This window comes from Microtus ochrogaster, chromosome X (assembly GCF_000317375.1).
Source record: "Microtus ochrogaster isolate Prairie Vole_2 chromosome X, MicOch1.0, whole genome shotgun sequence".
Classification (NCBI taxonomy): Eukaryota; Metazoa; Chordata; class Mammalia; order Rodentia; family Cricetidae; genus Microtus; species Microtus ochrogaster.
The window spans coordinates 58925198-58943357 of record NC_022026.1 but is presented as its reverse complement, the minus strand read 5'-3'; the positions used below and the strand labels follow the sequence as shown (position 1 = coordinate 58943357).

Below are 18160 nucleotides of genomic sequence, written 5' to 3'. Positions count from 1 at the left end.
AAAAAAATAAAAGTTAAGTATTTTCATAGCACAGCTATGTTAGGACAGCTTAGACTGGGAGATGCAGTTACCAACTCTGATTTGCTGAGGAACATCATAAAATCACATTTTATATTGTTTTCACAAACAAATTGTTTTCTTATATAGGGAAGTAGACCACAACCTCGTGGTAATACACAGAACAATAGAAATGGATTACTTTAAGATGTAAGAGCTAGCTAGAAACACACACAAGTTATTGACCAAACAGTATTGCAATTAACATAGTTTCTGTGTGATTATTTTGGGTCTGGGTGGCCGGAAAATGAACAAACAGCCTCCATCTACAAGCCACGATCACCCATCCTAAAAAATAATTCTTTAATCCACCATCTCATTAACTTGAATTAAAATCAAAGCTCTGTTAATTTATAGACCTTGGGCAAGTTCTTAACCATCTTAATTGTCTCATCCCTACAAGGAAGATGGTGGTGGTACCCATCTCATGAGAGGTTAAATGTATTTTGTATGTATATATGTATAATATTCAGAAAACTTCAAATGGTCCCATATGTGTGGTCAATCATTCTTGCAATATACTATACAAATTGATGTGATGGCTTTTTTTTTTTTTTTGGTTTTTCGAGACAGGGTTTCACATCTGTAGCTTTGGAGCCTGTCCTGGAACTCCCTTGGTAGACCAGGCTGGCCTCAAACTCACAGAGATCCGCCTGCCTCTGCCTCCTGAGTGCTGGGATTACAGGCGTGCGCCACCACCGCCCGGCTCGATGTGATGGCTTTTAAAATTAACGTTACATGGTATTTTTCTGTTTTATTTTAACATCTTTATTATATTTAACAAATTATATTAATTGTAGTGAACTATGGTATTTTTCATTGAACATTTTCTGTATCATCAAATTAAGCTTCTGGTTAGTAGTTGTAAAGTAGTGACAGTGGAGTCTGAATTACTCAGAGCTAAAACAAAAATCAGAATGCTGGGTTGCATTATATATGGAAAAATGTTCAAATAACAAAACCTTGTTTTCATCCCAAAAGTTCATTTTCCAATCTGAATGAAGTTTTATTCTCCACAGATGGTTGGTAAAGGGTTTCTCCTAGTGCAGACAAAGGAAGTGTCAATGAAAGCTGAAGATGCTCAAAGGGTTTTCCGAGAAAAGGCATCTGACTTTGTTCTTCTTCTAAACAAAGGTATTTTCTGGGTGACTGGGGTACTTTTTTGGTTATTTTCTTTTTTGACTCTCTTAACATTTCTCTTCTTTCATGTTGCCTTCTCTTTCTCTTTTGTTCGGTTTTCCCCAAAACCCAAGAAGCACTGTAGAACTCACTTTTCTCCTGTTCTTTCTCTTAGTACTTAAATGGTCACATTTCTGTATTATTTTAGTTGTCATTTTATTACTATTTTACCTTTGTACTGTTACAAAGCACATAATAAGGATATGCGTTGGCTCTACTGAAAAAGAAGAATTATAGTCACTAATTTTGTTTTCATATAATTAACTTTTTGTGAAAATTATAATTTTCCCTATCAAGTGAATACCAGCAATAAGTTTCAGATAGTGAAGAAATGTGCGAAAGAGAGGAGCTAGAATCTGCCTGCCCCGCTGAAAAAATGCTGCTTGCCTATATTTTCTTAAAGGCATATTGACTTTGGAGGCCAAAGTACTATCTTTCTGTTGGGAGTAGGGACATTGTTTGCTATAGGCTCCAAGCCAGTATGAATAGCAATATGGAATGCTAATTGGGTATACTCTACAGACATGGCACATCTGTATGTGTGTTCTTTATGTATAAATAAAATATAATGAACTCTAAAACTGTATGAAAAAAGCATGGAAGGACTATTACGATAATTTTAAGCAATAATGCTCTATGTAATTGGGCTGTTAAGTGTTAGCATAATATTTCATATCTTTTTCTTAGTTATTGTGGTAGTGGCAATGGCTTATTCAATCCAGTGCTTGAGTCTACCTCAGAATATATTTTGACATAGGAACATTCAAATAAAATCTTGGAAATGAACCTTGAAACTCTCATCAACTTCTAGGAATGGAATTAAGCAATAAGTCTAATGGATATCCCAAAGTGTAAGAGTTAGTATTGAATTCAGCAATCTGAATCAGGGGTTTATATATTTGTATAATATTAGTAAAGAAGTCTTATAGAATTGCTTCAACCTAAACAGTACCTGTCTTTCAATAATACAACATTTCACATGGAAGTAGTAAAATGTTTTGTTTCTGGAAAAAGCAGAACTAAAACCAATGAGCAGATGTTACCAGAATTTCAGGAAATAATGTCATACAATCAAGTCTTAAAAAAACAAGAGATTCTGGGGCTAGAGAGATGGCTCACTGGTTAAGAACACTGACTGTTCTTCCAGAGGACCCAGGTTTGATTTCCAGAATCCACATGGTAGCTTACAGCTGTCTAATATTCCAGTTCCAGGGCACCTGACATCCCTTGGTAATACACCAATTCACATAAAATAAAAATAAGTATAATAAAATAATTAATTAATTGAAAAAACATGTCTACAGGAAGTACTTAAAGACTGAAGCACTCATGTCAGGTCAAAAGAATCAGCTTGAAGGAGTTTGCATTAGAAAAATTGGGGGCAGTTTGACCATTGAATATGGGGGTTGGGGTTAGAGTAGTAAGAGTGCTTGAATAGCATGAGGACCTGGGTTCCATTTCTAGCACCAAATAAACCTCACAAAGAATAATACAGGGGAGCCGGGCAGCAGTGATTCTTGCCTTTAATCACAGCACTCGGGAGGGAGAGGTAGGTGAATCTCTGTGAGTTCAAGGCCAGGCTGGTCTACAGAGCGAGTACAAAGAAACCCTGTCTCAAAAAAAAAATAGTGCAGGTAATTTAATAACTGTTATGCACCTTTGGAAAAGTAGAGGCCTGAGCAAAGTACTCCACACCTGTAATCCCTGTACTTGGGAGGTAGAGGCAAGAGGAGTTTAGGAGTTCAAGGACATTCTCAGCTACATAAGGAGTTCAGGACCATTTCAAAAAAAGAGGGAAGGGGCGATGGTGGCACACTCCTTTAATCCTAGGACTGGAAGGCAGAGGCAAGCCAATCTCAGTGAGTTTGAGGTCAATCTGGTCCACAGAGCGAGTTCTATGATAGCTAGGGCTACATAGAAAAACCCTGTCTCAAAAAAAGAAACAAAAAAGAGGGGCTGGAGAAATGGCTCAGTGGTTAAGAGCATTGCCTGCTCTTCCAAAGGTCATGAGTTCAATTCCCAGCAACCATATGGTGGCTCACAACCATCTGTAATGAGGTTTGATGTCCTCTTCTGGCCTGCAGGCATATACACAGAATATTGTATACATAATAAATAAATAAATATTTTTAAAAAAAGAAAAGAAAAAGAAAGCAGGTGAATTTTATGATTACAGGCTGCGTCTCTTACCTTCTTTCTGCCTCCAACCTCTTCTGTCTTTGTTCCTTTCTTTTCTAAATCTGGAGAAAGGGAATCTTTCAATCTATTGATAACTGAACCAAGATAGGAAAGAAAGTTACATGACACCACAAAGAAACAATGAACCAAGCCCAAAATACAAGACGTTCTATAACTAGCTACCTTTCTTCAGGTGAGGGAACTCTTTTAGATTAAAATAATCTAAAGGGATATAACAATTAATGCAAAGAGAGAACCCTGATTTGATATGGGATTGATATAGTTTTTAAGTTAGGAGTTTGAAGGTGATAGGAGTTGTTTAATTTCCTTAGGTATGGAAATAGTATTGTGATTAGGTAGGAAATGCATGCTGAGTTTCATGGTGTCAGCAAAACAAGAATAAAGCATGTGTGTGCCCTAATGTATAATATGTAGGGGCCAGCAAAATGACTCAGTGAGTAAAAGCACTTGCCACCAAACTTGATGACCTTGAGTTCAGTCCCACGTGGAAGAAGGAGAGAACTCACCCACGAGTTGTCCTCTGACTTCCATAAGTGTGTCCATGGCATGAGTGTCTACACCTCTACATCTATAAAAATAAGTAAATATACAAACAAATAATTGTTTAAAAAAAAACCTATGTGGCTAAATTTTGACTCTTGGTGACTATAGTTAAAGGTAAGATGGATATTTATGCTGCTCTTTCAGTATTTCTAGTGTGTGTGTGTGTGTGTGTGTGTGTTTTAATTGAACATTGGAGGAGTTGAGCAATGTCTCAGCAGTTAAGAGCACTCACTGGCTGCTCCTCCAGAGCACGCAGGTTCTCTAGTCTCAGTGGTGGCTGACAACTGGCTATAATTCCAGTTCCTATGGATCCAATGCCCTCTTCTGGCCTCCAAAGGCACTGCATGCACATGGTCCATACACATATATGCAGGCAAAGCTCCCATAACACATAAAATAAAAGTAAAATAAAAACTTTTAAAAATTATATGTCTTATTCTCAAAACCACCTAAAATGGATAAAATAATTTAGTCTGCCCAATAGTGAGTTTATTAGGTCATGTGGAATAGCAAGCCGACTTGATGCTAATATTCTAACAGGGTGGATGGAATAAGGTGACCAATAGTCATTCTCAGGCAGGTAATTGTCCTGAGTAGGGCTGCTGTGTGCATTATAGAATGTTGAACATCATTTCTGGCTCCTACCCTCTTGATACACATTTCTTCAGTTGTGGCAACAACAACAAAAATGTTTTTAGACATTGCCTGATGTCCTTTGAAATAGTTGTCAGTTGAAAACCATTTTTTTTAAATAACAGGCTTACTCTTGGAAATTTACCTTTATTGTGATTCATAGCTGAATCTAAATAGTCTTTAATCACAATTATCTTCTTTAGTTAATAAATATTACTATTTGACCATTAATAAGAGAATCTATTCTTTTCTATCCTAGAACTTCCAAACCATACTAATCCTCAAAACTATGTAGGATGTTTTTAAAAATATAAATTTCGAACTACTCTCTCAGAAGTCTTTATTATATGTCCTTGGAATCAACATTTTGGTAGTTTCTCAGATGGTCTTGGGCACTAATTAGACTTGTTTTTCTTTGTTTGAAAGGCTCATCTTCTCCAACAAAAACAGTAGATGAGCTATGAGCAGTAGTGGACAAAATGGTGCTTTGTAGGCCATGCCAGGTTTGGTAGTTTAGTCTGAATTTTCATGCTTTTTATTTTTAATAAATCTCTAGAATAATTTAAATTTACAGAAACTTTGCGAAGACAGTACCAAGAGCTTCTGTATATCTTCTTCCTGCTTCTCCAAATGTTAACGTAGCCAAGGCACATTTGTCAAAAGCAAGAAATTGACATTGGTAAAATGTTTCCTTGTACAGTCTGTTCTCATTTCACCAGATGTTTGCCAGCAAGTTTCAGGTCCAAAATTCATTTCTAGATCCCACGTTGACTTTAGTTGCTGTGGTTCCTGGATCTCACCAACTCTGTGACAGTTGTCAACCTACTTTTGTTTTTCATCACCTCCAGTTAGTCTGAAGAATGTTGTTGTGTTGGGGATCATCTGCTCTTTTCTCAGGTTAGAAAGGGTTATAGGTTTTGTAGAAGAGGTGAAGTTGAAATGGTATCTGCTGTGTTTCCCTTCCATCGTGGCAGGGTGGGGATACATTTGTGTTCCAGGGCAAATGTAGAAGTCAGAGGAGTCTCTTCTTCTACCATGTGGGTTCCACAGAGCTTTTATTCTCATTTTTCCATCAGTCTAGAAATTTATATTTTGTTTGGTAACTTTTTAAATTTTTTCAGATTTATTTATATATAATTGCCAGATACTACATTTTAAAGTATATAATCTAGTGACCTGACCTATCCATATATTATAAATGATTACAACAAACAGTTAAGTCTTCAAATTTTTTGTTTAAAATCTATTATTATTATATGTATGTTTGTGGATGCATATTCTGTAGCACAACTATGGAGGTTAGGGACAACTCTGTTAAGTTACTTCTCTGTTTCTGCTTTTACTGGATTCTGAGGGTTGAACTCAGGTTTCCGTGTTGTGCAGCAAACTTTACCCACTGAGTCATCTCAATGGCCCATAATTGTTGTTTTGTGATAAAAGCATTTAAAGTCTCAGCAATTTTCCAGTATACAAGATGGTATTACTAACTATAGCCATCATACTATATATTAAATCTTAAGAACTTACTTATCTTAAATGTGTGTTGGGGGGTTGTGTTGTAGAGATAACTCAGTCTATATATGCAGCCTCAACATACTAATCACATAACTACACAAATTTATATGATGTAACCAGCATCCTGCACTTTCTCCAGCCTCTCGGCCCTGGGATCCACCATGTTATCTTATTTGTGTGGATTCAAATTTTCAAGATTCCACATATAAGTGAAATTATACAGTATCTATCTTTATTTTACTAATCATGCTGCCCTGTGGCTCACCCATGTTGTTGCAAATGGCAAGATCTTTTTTTGACAGAATAGATGTGAGTGTGTGTGTGTGTGAGAGAGAGAGAGAGAGACAGACAGACAGACAGACAGAGACAGAAAGAGAGAGACAGAGATACAGAGAGAGAGGAGAGTGAGATTTTTTGAGATAAGGCTTTACTACATAACCCTGGATGACCCAGAACGCACAGAGATCTGCCTGTCTCTGCCTTCCACGTTCTAGGATTAAAGACATATGCCACCAAAAGTAGTCCATACCATACTTTTTTTGTCCACCCAGTTGTCAACAAGACCCCTAAATTTGATTCCATTTCTTGGTTAGGGTGAATAATGCCTCAATAACGTAGGAATTCTTTCTGGGTAGTGATTTGATTTCTTTTGAATATATACCCAGAAGTGGGGTTGCTGGATTATATGGCAGCTCTATTTTTAATTTTTTTGAAGAAGTATTATCATTGCTGAGGATGTGAAGCAAGAAGAACAAGAACCCTTGTGCATCGCTAGTGGGAATTTAAATTGCTATATATAGTCATTATGATAATACTTCTTCAAAAAAATTAAAATTTCCTTTGTGATAATAGCCTAACATGTATGTGAAGTCGATATCTCATCATGAGTTTGATTTGCATTTTCTTGATTAGTGACATTCAGTACCTTTTCACATGATGTTTCTAATTTTACTGAGAGTTTCAAAGAAGTGCTTTGCATTTCAATTTTCTTTTCTATTCCATTAGGTTTCTGTTCTCATATTTATTATTTCCTTATTTTCACTAACATTAGGTATGATTTGTTCATTCTCTAGTTTCTTAAAGTTTGAGCATAAGTTACAGATTTAAGTATGATTTTTGACATTGATCTAAGAACTACAGCTAACAGCATGCCTGCGTGAAGCATATGTACACACATGTTTTCATGAAGCACAGAATAGCCTTCCTCAGTTAGGTACAGTGGACACCAAGTTTGGGGGCTGTGTCAACACCACAATCAATAGGGGTCTCAGGAATATGAAAAATAAGGCACCATTCAGATGGTGAAAAGGATATTTGCGTATATAAGAGGAATAAAACAAGAATGCTAACTTCACTTAGCTGGGAACATGAACAACAAGCATGTCTGAGAATAGCTACAAAAGTAGAGTCAAGTATTGATGGGTAGTACACACCTAAGTGTAGAGGTAGTTACAGGAGAATTTTAACAAGTATGCAAATAAGGATCTACTGCATATATATTTATTTTATTCTTTTTTGGTTCCCTGACCGGGAAACGAATGCATATATATTTAATACTGATTTTTTTCCCTATACGTATGACTTTAGCTGTATCATGCAACTTTCAACACATTGTATTTTCATATTTATTCAATTCAAGATTTGGAAAAATACAGCCCACAGCCTGCATTAGAAAACGAAGTTTTTGACTGGGTGGTAGTGGCACATGTCTTTAATCGGGAGGCAGAAGAAAGTGGATCTATGTGAGTTTGGGGCCAGCCTGGTATACAAGAGCTAATTCCAGGACAGGCTCCAAAGCTACACAGAGAAACCCTGTCTCCTAAAACCAATAAAACAAAGTGAAGTTTTATGGGATTATGGTCATATTCATTCTTCTGTCTATTCTGCTGGGTTTTCTTTTTTTTTTAACCATAACCAAAGATTTGTTTCATGGCAGGCAATGTATAGTCCACAAGGGCTAAAATACTTTCTATCCGGTCCTTTATAGAGAAAGTAACTTAATATTTAATTTAGTGAAAAATATTTTTAAAGCCAGTATAGTGGCACATTCCTGAAACACGATCATGAGTTTCAGGCCAACATAGGCTATATGTTAGATCAAGATCAACTTGGGTTACCTATTAGAATACTGTCTCAAAAAAAAAAGAAAAGAAAAACAAAAAATTGGAGATTAGAGAGATGTCATTAGGATCACTTGCTACTCTTCCAGAGAACCAGAGTTCAATTCCCAGTACCCCATGTTGGGTGGCTCAGAAATGCCTATAACTCAAGCTCTCAGTGCATCCTCTGGTGACTTCCATGGTCACTTATACTCAAGTGTATATACCCTAAAAAAGACAAACTTGCTGTTTTCTACAGTTAGTTAAACTTGTTTTATGACACAGGCTTCAGTCTGTTTTGTTTATATTTCATGCTCATGTGATAATAATGTAAAATCTGTTGTTTGGTAAAATGCTATATAAATATCTATTATGCCAACTTAATTGATAATGTACAAGTCATCTCTCTCCTTTATTTGATATATTAATGAGAGAAATGTTGAGCTCTACAGGTGTCACTGAGGATTTGTGTATTTCTCTTTTCTAATTATTGAGGCTTCACCTTGTGTACTTTGAAGGTCTATTAATTGCATATGCATTAGAATTGATAGATTTTTCTTTGGAAAACCCTTGTTTATATAATAATGCCATCTAGCTCTGATTATCTTCCCTGTTTTAAAATCAATTTTATCTGAAATTAATGAATTAATGTTACTGTTTTTTAATTTGGTTAATATTTCATTCTGTATTTTGTTAATTTTTTATTATTTTTATTACTTTAAAAAATAATATCAATCCAAATTTCCACTCCCTCCCCTCCTCCCACTTCCCTACCACTCCCTTCACACACCCTCCCCCTTACCCCCTCCCCCACACACCCTCCAATCTTAAGAGAGGTTCAGTCTCACTCCTGTGGAATTTGTTGCCTCAATCCTGCTTGGCCCAAGGTGGAGTTTGTTGCCTCAGGCCTACTTTGGCCTAGGTTACTGGCTTTGACCTATTTCTGTAAACCCTGGTCTGGATCCACTCCTGCAAAGGTCCTTGGCATGGAGTTGGTCCTGCAAAGGTCTCTAGCTCTGATCTACTGCCTTGGAGCTCCCAGGCTCAGGAGCCCCCAGAACCGCAGAGGCTTACTCCCTCAGAGGTCCTAGACTCACTCTAGGACCCACAGAGGTTCCAGGTTCCTGCCTATTCCCTTCGATGTCCCAGACCAATGCCAGGACCTACAGAGGACCTGGCTCAGGCCTACTCCCTCTGAGGTCCCAGACTCACACCTGGCCCCACAAAGATCTCTGGTTCCTGCCTTTCCCCTCTCGGAGTTCCCAGATTCACACCCAGACTGGCAGAGATCCTGCCCGAGGCCTGGTTCCTGGGAGGTCCTACACTCAAGTCCAGACCCACAGGGGTCCTGGCTTAGGTCTACTCCCTTGAAGGCCCCGAATTCACATCTGGACCCTCAGTAGTCTCTGACTCTGGCTCACTCATTCAGCAGTTACTCTCCTGTACCTGTTCCAGTGGAGTTCACTGTCTCTGGACCAAGACCCTGGTTCAATCCTGGTCCACCTGGATTGGCTCACAGCTCCTGCTCCCATGGAGCTTGCTTCCTCAGGTTCACTACAGCCTAGGTAGCTGGTTCCATCTCACTCCTGTGAAATTTGTTGCCTCAATCCTGCTCTGGCCCAAGGTGGCGTTAGTTGCCTCAGGCCTACTTTGGCCTAGGTTACTGGCTTTCGATCACCTTCTATATTTTTATACTTAGGCCACATACCACTGAAGGTATACAGACAAGGCATTGCCTTCTAAGGTTGCTTAGAATAAGTCTTTGTATGGTCATATCACTAACTTGATAGACTCATTTATTTTAGTTTGCTTTTAACTTTTAGAACTGCTTTTTTCCCCACATTTACTTTTGGCTTTGAAATACTGACATGCTTTCCAATATCAAGTTATATAAAAGGGTACATTGAGACGATTTTCACCTGCATCCATGCTACTACATGACCCTCTCTTTCCTCTTCTTATCAGCCACATTTTCCACAGAGCCTTTTTGCCAAGAGTAAGAAAATGTGGGCAGTTGCCTCTTCTTTGACTCAGTACTTATCATAATCTATAGATACTATGTGCTGTAAACTCCTAGTTTAGCTTGTTCACTAGGTCTGTGTGAGGGTACAGTTGACTGCTTTATTACTTGCCTTTCCTGTTTGTTTCTGTATTAAATTTCAACCCTCCAGTTATTTCAGTGCCAAATATAATGAGATCTATCTCATTCTTGTGCTTTGTCCAGGTCTCAGAGCTACATTAAACTTAGCATTCATATTTTGTTTACCTTGGTTTTTCAGATGTAGTACTCCATTATTCTATATTGTTTTGTTTGTTTAATCAGTTTATATCTGTTTTTGAGACACATTTGTAAACTGCTTGAGGTCAAAACTTCTCCATCACCATAGGAAATAAAATGCTGATCTGTTTGGAATATAGTGATAGCTGAATACACATTAATTGAAGCACACATTTTCTTGGTCTGATTGGCTTTGGTCATGCTTGCCAACAAATCTATGCTAAATTCCAGGTTTGCCAAAGATTAAATCATGAATATTTAACTCAAAATGTAAGTCAGAGAGGGTCTTAAAAGCATTCAAATTAATGGGTGGGAAAGGAGGCACAAATCTTTCTATTCAGAGGATTAAAAATAAAAGTTTGATATTTACTTTTAGAATGTAACTTTAAAACACACTCAAGGAAAATTCTTTCAAAGAGTCATTGCTTTGGTGCCTGGCCTCAATTCCCTTTTGATTTATTTCCATAGTTGGTGAACTAGAACTTGGCTGGTTAAGTAGGGGAGCTGGAAGGAGGGCAGGCTGCCTGGTAAGACTTGTGTGTTGACTTGGATTGTTTTTATCTTGTTTGGTATTTTGCCCACTAGTCTTTGTACTGCTAAATTAGTGGAGATTCTTTTATTTTGTTTGTTTGTTCTGTTTAAAAAAAAAACAAAAACCAAAGAAACAAGACAATTTTCAACAGTTGAAAGCGTGACAGTAAGGGTTGGAAAGATGGCTTAGCAGTTAAAGAATGCTTCCTGTTCTTGCAAAGGACTGGAATTCAGATACCAGGACCCAAATCTGGAAGTTCAGGAACAACTGTCCATAACTCCAGCTACAGGGAGTCCAATGACCTCGTCTGTTCTCCACAAGGCATACACACACATAATTTTTAAAAATGTGATACAGTTGTGTAATAGTGCAGGAGCTGTGCATCCTAAGATGAGACTCAGTGCTTATTTGTTTTATGATAGGGATAGGGAAAAGTTAAAATGATGTGCCTTTTTATCTCCATCCTTCTTCTTTCCCACCTGATGAAGATACTGGAAATTTCTCAGAGAAGAATCAAAAAATGAATGCTGGGTTTAATACATACCTGTAAAGGCAGAAGGATAGAGAAGAATTCAAGGGCAGACTAGTCTACATAGTTTCTTTCAGGGCTACATAGTGAACTATGTCATAGTGAACTATGTCAAAAATCTAAAACAAAGAAATTCAAGAATAAGCTTTACAATATATTTATATTCGTGGTGAGAAAAAACTTCTTGGGGTTCATTTTAGGTCCTGTGATTGCCCTGGAATTTAATGGAGATGGTGCTGTAGAAGGATGTCACCTTATCGTAAACGAGATATTCAACGGGACAAAGGTATAGATCTTACTTATCTTAATCTAATTTTCCATTTTATCTCCTTTCCCTTACAACCAATATCCTCTTCTGACCTCTGAAGAAACCAAGCATGTAAATGGTACAAATACATACATGCAAGCAAAACATTCATACATATAAAAAGTAAATCTAAAAACTTCTTAAAGATAAAACCCTAAGCTTGGGCTGGAGAGATGGCTCAGAGGTTAAGAGCACTGGCTGATCTTCCCGAGGTCCTGAGTTCAATTCCAACAACCACATGGTGGCTCACAGCCATCCGTAATGAGATCTGGTGCCCTCTTCTGGCCTGCAGGCATACAAGGAGGCCAAACACTGTGTACACAATAAATAAATAAATCTTAAAAAGAAAACCCTAAGCTTATGACTTTGTTCTATAAATATGTGGCCTTTGGTATTTAAGGGCCACAGAACTAATCTTGTGTTTGTTTGTATTTTAAATAGATGTTTGTATCAGAAAAGAAGGAGACAGCATCTGGAGATGTTGACAGCTTCTATAACTTTGCTGAGATACAGATGGCGATTTGAAGCAGACTGTGGTATTAAGCCCTTTCTAATCTTTATATAGAGAGTTTGATAAAATACTTATATATATTAGTCTTAAGCCATTAGTAATTTTTACTAATTCTAAAATTGTTAAAGGCTATTTTTAAATAATTCTTTGAATACCATATCATTTACTTGAAGATCTAAAATAGTTCATTTAAATTAAGTAATTTTAGTCATCTTATAAACTATTTAACCCCTTCAATGAGCTTTCAGTTTTCTTTTTATATAATACTCTTATTAGAAAACAGAAGTTGCTACCGGTTAACAATTTTAATACTAATTAAAAATTCTTTCAAATCTTTGATAATTTAAACTTTCCTTAGTGCTCTATGGCATTCATTTGATAGTGTATTTTGTTACTTATTTTCTCTTTTTATTTAGAGGAATTTGTTACTAGGTAATAATTAAATAAACTTATGTACTTTTTAAATGCATATCCAGTTAAATAATTATTTTCTTCTTGCATTATATGGCTAATGAGATTTTATACATGGAGTTGACATACTATTTTGTAAATTGAAAATTTTTTAAAAAAATAGGAATTTGAAAGCTGAATGTGGTAGTGCCATCTGTAGTCCCAGGCTACTTGGGATGCTAAAGTGGAAGAAGCTCTGGAGCTCGGGAGTTCAACATAGTGAGATCCTATTTTTTTTTTTTTTTTTTTTTTGGTTTTTCGAGACAGGGTTTCTCTGTAGCTTTGGAGCCTGTCCTGGAACTAGCTCTGTAGACCAGGCTGGTCTCGAACTCACAGAGATCCGCCTGCCTCTGCCTCCCAAGTGCTGGGATTGTGAGATCCTATTTTAAAAAAAAAGAAAAAACTAAGATATTTGGTAATCAGCTTTGCAAATACTTCTTACTGATGCTGACATTGCCATTTTAAGAACTAACTTCTTCATAAGTTGTATTGCTCTTTTTAAAATACAACTGCCAGATGATTCTTCTGTTTCCTAATAAGAAAAAGCCTATGCAATATAAAACTATAGAACAGCAATCACCAGCAGATTTGACAGAAGTGAGCACAGTCTGATAGCTCTTGTGACTAGCAAGAGACCTAGAGCAAAACCTGTGACTTTTAGATAAGAAATACTTTTGGGTAAGGTCTGATGATAAGCTAGGCAGGTTATTCAAGATCTCCATGCATGTTTTTACTCATGTAAAGTAATGTTCAAGTATGATAAAAAATTTGGTAACCTGAAATCATTATTTCTCAAATCCATTTAATCATAGTAATTTTCCAGGAGGTATGGGAATTGTTCAGAAATACACATTGGTGGATCCAGTCTTCAGATGCATAGATTGTTTTCAAGGGAAACTGCTCTATGAAGGGTTGTCATCTAAACTAATCAGTTCTGAAGGTGTTAATAGGTTGCTCTTATCACATTTAGCAGCAAACAGGGGCAGCTTTCTTAGGCCTATTTAAAGGAATCTGAAACTCTATTTTTATAAAACTAAGACTGAAAATGGCCACTTGTAAAAATTCCTCTTATGGTTGTTACTAAAACTGTATTTTCATGTTTAAAATGCTTTAAATCAACTTATAACTACCTGTTGAACTGTTAATGTGTAGAAATAATACTTTGTTATGCTAAATTAATAATATGGAACACCTACACTGTGCCTACCCTTGTGCTGACTGTCATCATTTGAGCATTTCTTTTATAAAAGCATTGTGTTCGGGGGCTGGAGAGATGGCTCAGAGGTTAAGATCATTGCCTGCTTTTCCAAAGGTCCTGAGTTCAATTCCCAGCAACCACATGGTGGCTCACAACCATCTGTAATGGGGTCTGGTTCCCTCTTCTGGCCTGAAGGCATACACACAGGCAGAATATTGTATACATAATAAATAAATAAATAAATTAATTAATTAATTAATTAATTAATTTTAAAAAGAACATTGTGTTCTACAAAGTCAATATGATCTCATGAGGTACAAATAAAAACTTCTGGCAGGTATAATAGAATTTCTGTCATATTTTACAAATGATCTTTACAAATTGTGGTTAGAGGCATTACATTTCCCTGAGCTAAGCTAAAGTAAATGCATTCTTTTCTGTCTTGGTTATTAAATGTTATTATTCACATTTAAAATAATCTCAATACTTGTTTTTTCAGAACTAAAATGCAGCGTTATACAAAGCTATACCTTAAGTTTTTATCTTATCTGTAACGTTGTGCAAAAACTCAGGAATATAATGTAAAGGAGACATTAAGATTTTTCCACCAAATTTAGCCTGTTAACCAAAGCCTAAAATTTTCTATTCAGTTAGATAGGAACTTTTACTGATGTTGACTATTTACTGACATTAATAATTGTCAGTTGGCTATTGAATATTTGAAAGATTTTTAAAATAAGTAGTTCTGTGTTGTTTCTGTAATTCTAAACTTTGATAGTATTCATGATATACTAAATACATTTCATCTCTGAGTAGTTTTTAAATTTATGAAAAATAAATAGCAATGAAAATGATTTTTATTGTCATATTTGTTTAAACATCTTATCAGTTTACTTGCATTAATGGTACTGCTATTTTTCTTTTGGGTCTGTATATGTGTAGCTTTTATATGTAAATTTATCTAGTGTTTATAAAATGTGCTTTGCAATAAATGTTAAAATTAAAATAGTTCAACACTAACTTTTTGAAGAGTACTTCTATATTTTTTATACATGTACCAAAATTTGATACAGTTTTTATTTTCATTTTGGGTGTTTTGTTATACAATTTTTAATTTTAAAAACAAAATAAAGTGGTCTAATCTATGTGTCATATAATGAGAAACGAACAGTATGCTGAGTGAGTGTATATGTGTTTGATGTATATATGTACATGTTTATATATGCAAGGTACTCTGAAGAAATGAAAAGGAAGCAACATATTTTAATATAAGGAATTTCTATCATAATGTTTTCTTTGGTAAAATAAGTCACATTTTATTATGACTGAATATTTGCTAAGATTAGGCATCTTTCTCTTCCATATTAAAAAAATAGCTAGCTGTGTGTAGCATATAGAGTTATAATCCCAGCACTTGGAAATTCAAGGCCAGCGTAGGTTATGCATTGAGTCCCAGGCAGGCCTGGGCTACATAGTGAGAGCCTCTCAAAAAATAAAGAATTGTGATAAACTTTCGTTCAGATTTATAAAAGTAGATGATATTTTTAATTGTCAAATTTACCAGTTTTTATACTCCTTTCCTAGCTCATAAAACAAATACTGAAAGTGCAAGTTAGTTTTAAGAGATAACATGATGTTTATTTCCACTTATAAAGGTTCTGCAAGCACAGTAAGAACATTTGGAACATTGGAAACAAGCAGAAATGACAACACAATAATAAAATTACTTCATGTTGGATAATTCTTCATGTCTAAACTTTGTTTTCCTCATAAAAGATATATTTAAGTTTTCTATATAAAAGGGAATGTGATTTTGATGCACATTAAAATTTGAGAAGCTCATTTCATACTGTTAGTTCTCCAAGCTCTAGAATCAAGATGCCTTCAAAACCCATTGTAGTACTGGAGAGATGGATCAGAGGTTAAGAGCATTGACTGCTCTTCCAGAAGATCTGAGTTCAATTCCCAGGAACCACATGGTGACCCACAACTATTTATAATGAGATCTGGTGCCCTCTTCTGGTATGCAGGCATATATGCAGGCAGAGCACTGTATATATAATAAATAAATCTTTTTTAAAAACCCACTCTAGAAAACATATCTTTGAAAAGCACCTCCTGTGCAGAGTATAGACTGGTGAGTTCTCGGCCCTAACTGGGACATCTGCATCACACTAATCCCTACAAAGCTCAGGGATCTTCTTGGAATAGGACTCGGAAAGATCCAGAGGTGGTGGATCACATCAAGGGAACTATATTCTGGATACAAACAGGCAGTTGTACACATGAACTTAGAGTGATTGTAACCCCATGCACAAGACTTGTGCAAGCTCTGGTCAGATAAAAAAAATCACAGCACAGCTGGGCGGTGGTGGCACACGCCTTTAATCCCAGCACTCGAGAGGCAGAGGCAGGCGGATCTCTGTGAGTTCGAGACCAGCCTGGTCTACAAGAGCCAGTTCCAGGACAGGAACCAAAAACTACGGAGAAACCCTGTCTCGAAAAATCCAAAAAAAAAAAAAAAAATCACAGCACAGAAGGGGAAAGGAGGCACAAAAATCCCGCCACTAGCTAAGACGCTACTGGCATTTAATGACGGCTGAGAGAGAGAGATTCAGGATTCTTTAATGACATGACCCTTGGTAGGTTGACCATAGGCTCTGACAGGCCACACTTCCAAACTAGCTAGCAACACAAACTGTACTTGATGGAAGAAAAACAAATCTCATGAGAAGATAGTGAAGGGAGTTATGGGAGGAGTTGGGTGAAAAGGTAAATATGTTCAAAATGTGTCACATGAAATTCCCAGAGAATGAATGTTTAAAAGATAGATGCAGGAGGTATGATGTAGATGGTATTGGGTTTCCTGCAATCTTCTGATTTCTGTGTTGTGTCCATAAATACTGTACTACTTCAAAAACAGCACAAGATCCTTAAAACAGTTTTGTTTAAAGTACAACACTGGAAAAGCCAGCCGTCGTGTGAATGATGGTCATGTATTATAACCTCACTCTGAAGTATCTTTCAAAGGTCCATGTGTTAGGCTCAGCAGATAAAGGGGTTTGCTGTACAAGACTGGCAACCTATGTTTGAACCCACATAAAGGTGGAAGGAAAGAATCAGTTACCTCCACACATGTGCCATGCCATGTGAGGGCTCTCACAATCATCAAAGTTTTAGAAGGTCCATATTTGGAACATCTGTATTATATTTTCCCCCAAGGCTTAGGGAACATTGAAGAAGGGGGCAGAAAGATTATAAGAACCAGAAGTCAGGGAGGACTACTATGAAGTAGTGTCTTCTGAACATAACAGAGTCCTTACACTCCTAAACTGAGCAACTGTAGTTGCCTGCCCAGCATTTGCACAAGATCAAGCCAATCAACTCTCCAGCACTGTGATTGCACAAGATCAGCCAAGTCGGTCAACACTCCAACATAGATAAAGGTAAGGCTTATCAGACTCTACCCCTAACTGTTGAAAGGGGAATATGGTGGAAGACCTGGGAGGAATTGGGAGGTGAATATGGTCTAAATATATTGTATTAATACAATTACAAAAGAATATTTTGTTTGTTTGTTTTCTGAGACAGGGTTTCTCTGTGTGGCAGCCCTGGCTGTCCTAGAGCTCACTTTGTAGATCAGGCTGGCCTCGAACTCTCAGAGATCCACCAGTCTCTGCCTGCTGAGTGCTAGGATTAAAGGTGTGCACCACCACCGCCCAGCTATACATAATTTTTTAAAGTCCATGTGTTTGGTCACCAGCCCATGGTGCTGCCAGGAGATGGTGGAACTTGGAGGAAACAGGGTCTAGTGGTATGCCCTTCAAAGGGATATTTGGAGCAGCAACACTTCCCCCTCTCTTTGTGCTTCCCAAGCACTATTAGGTAAACAGTTTTGCTATATTTCCAATTCCGTGCCAAGATGTCTCGCCACAGGCCTGGAAGCAATGAATCTGTTGACCATGTACTGAAACCTTTGAGAACACGGACTGAAATAAAGTTTCCTTCTTAAACGTTGGTTTTTTCTCAGGTATTTGGAAGAGCACCATAAATCTTAGTAGTGAAAAGCTTTTTGATAAGTGAAGTATTTACGTCACTATTTATTGGCTTATTTCTTTTTTTTTTTTTTT

At 36.8% G+C, this 18160-nt stretch overlaps 1 protein-coding gene across 2 annotated transcripts in view; it reads left to right on the top strand.

The window, feature by feature from the left end:
* Rp2 (RP2, ARL3 GTPase activating protein) overlaps positions 1-15771 on the top strand; it is a 30332-nt gene extending 14561 nt beyond the window's left edge. The window contains exons 3-6 of one of the 2 annotated variants that reach the window (XM_005358929.2): positions 1077-1191; positions 11765-11850; positions 12313-12407; positions 15686-15771. In XM_005358929.2, the coding sequence (XP_005358986.1) occupies positions 1077-1191; positions 11765-11850; positions 12313-12396 (285 nt within the window). In that variant the 3' untranslated portion in view covers positions 12397-12407; positions 15686-15771. Of the gene's footprint in view, positions 1-1076; positions 1192-11764; positions 11851-12312; positions 12673-15685 lie in introns of those variants that run through there. The other variant, XM_013350656.2, reaches the window with a different exon arrangement.
* The last annotated feature ends 2389 nt before the right edge of the window (positions 15772-18160 follow it).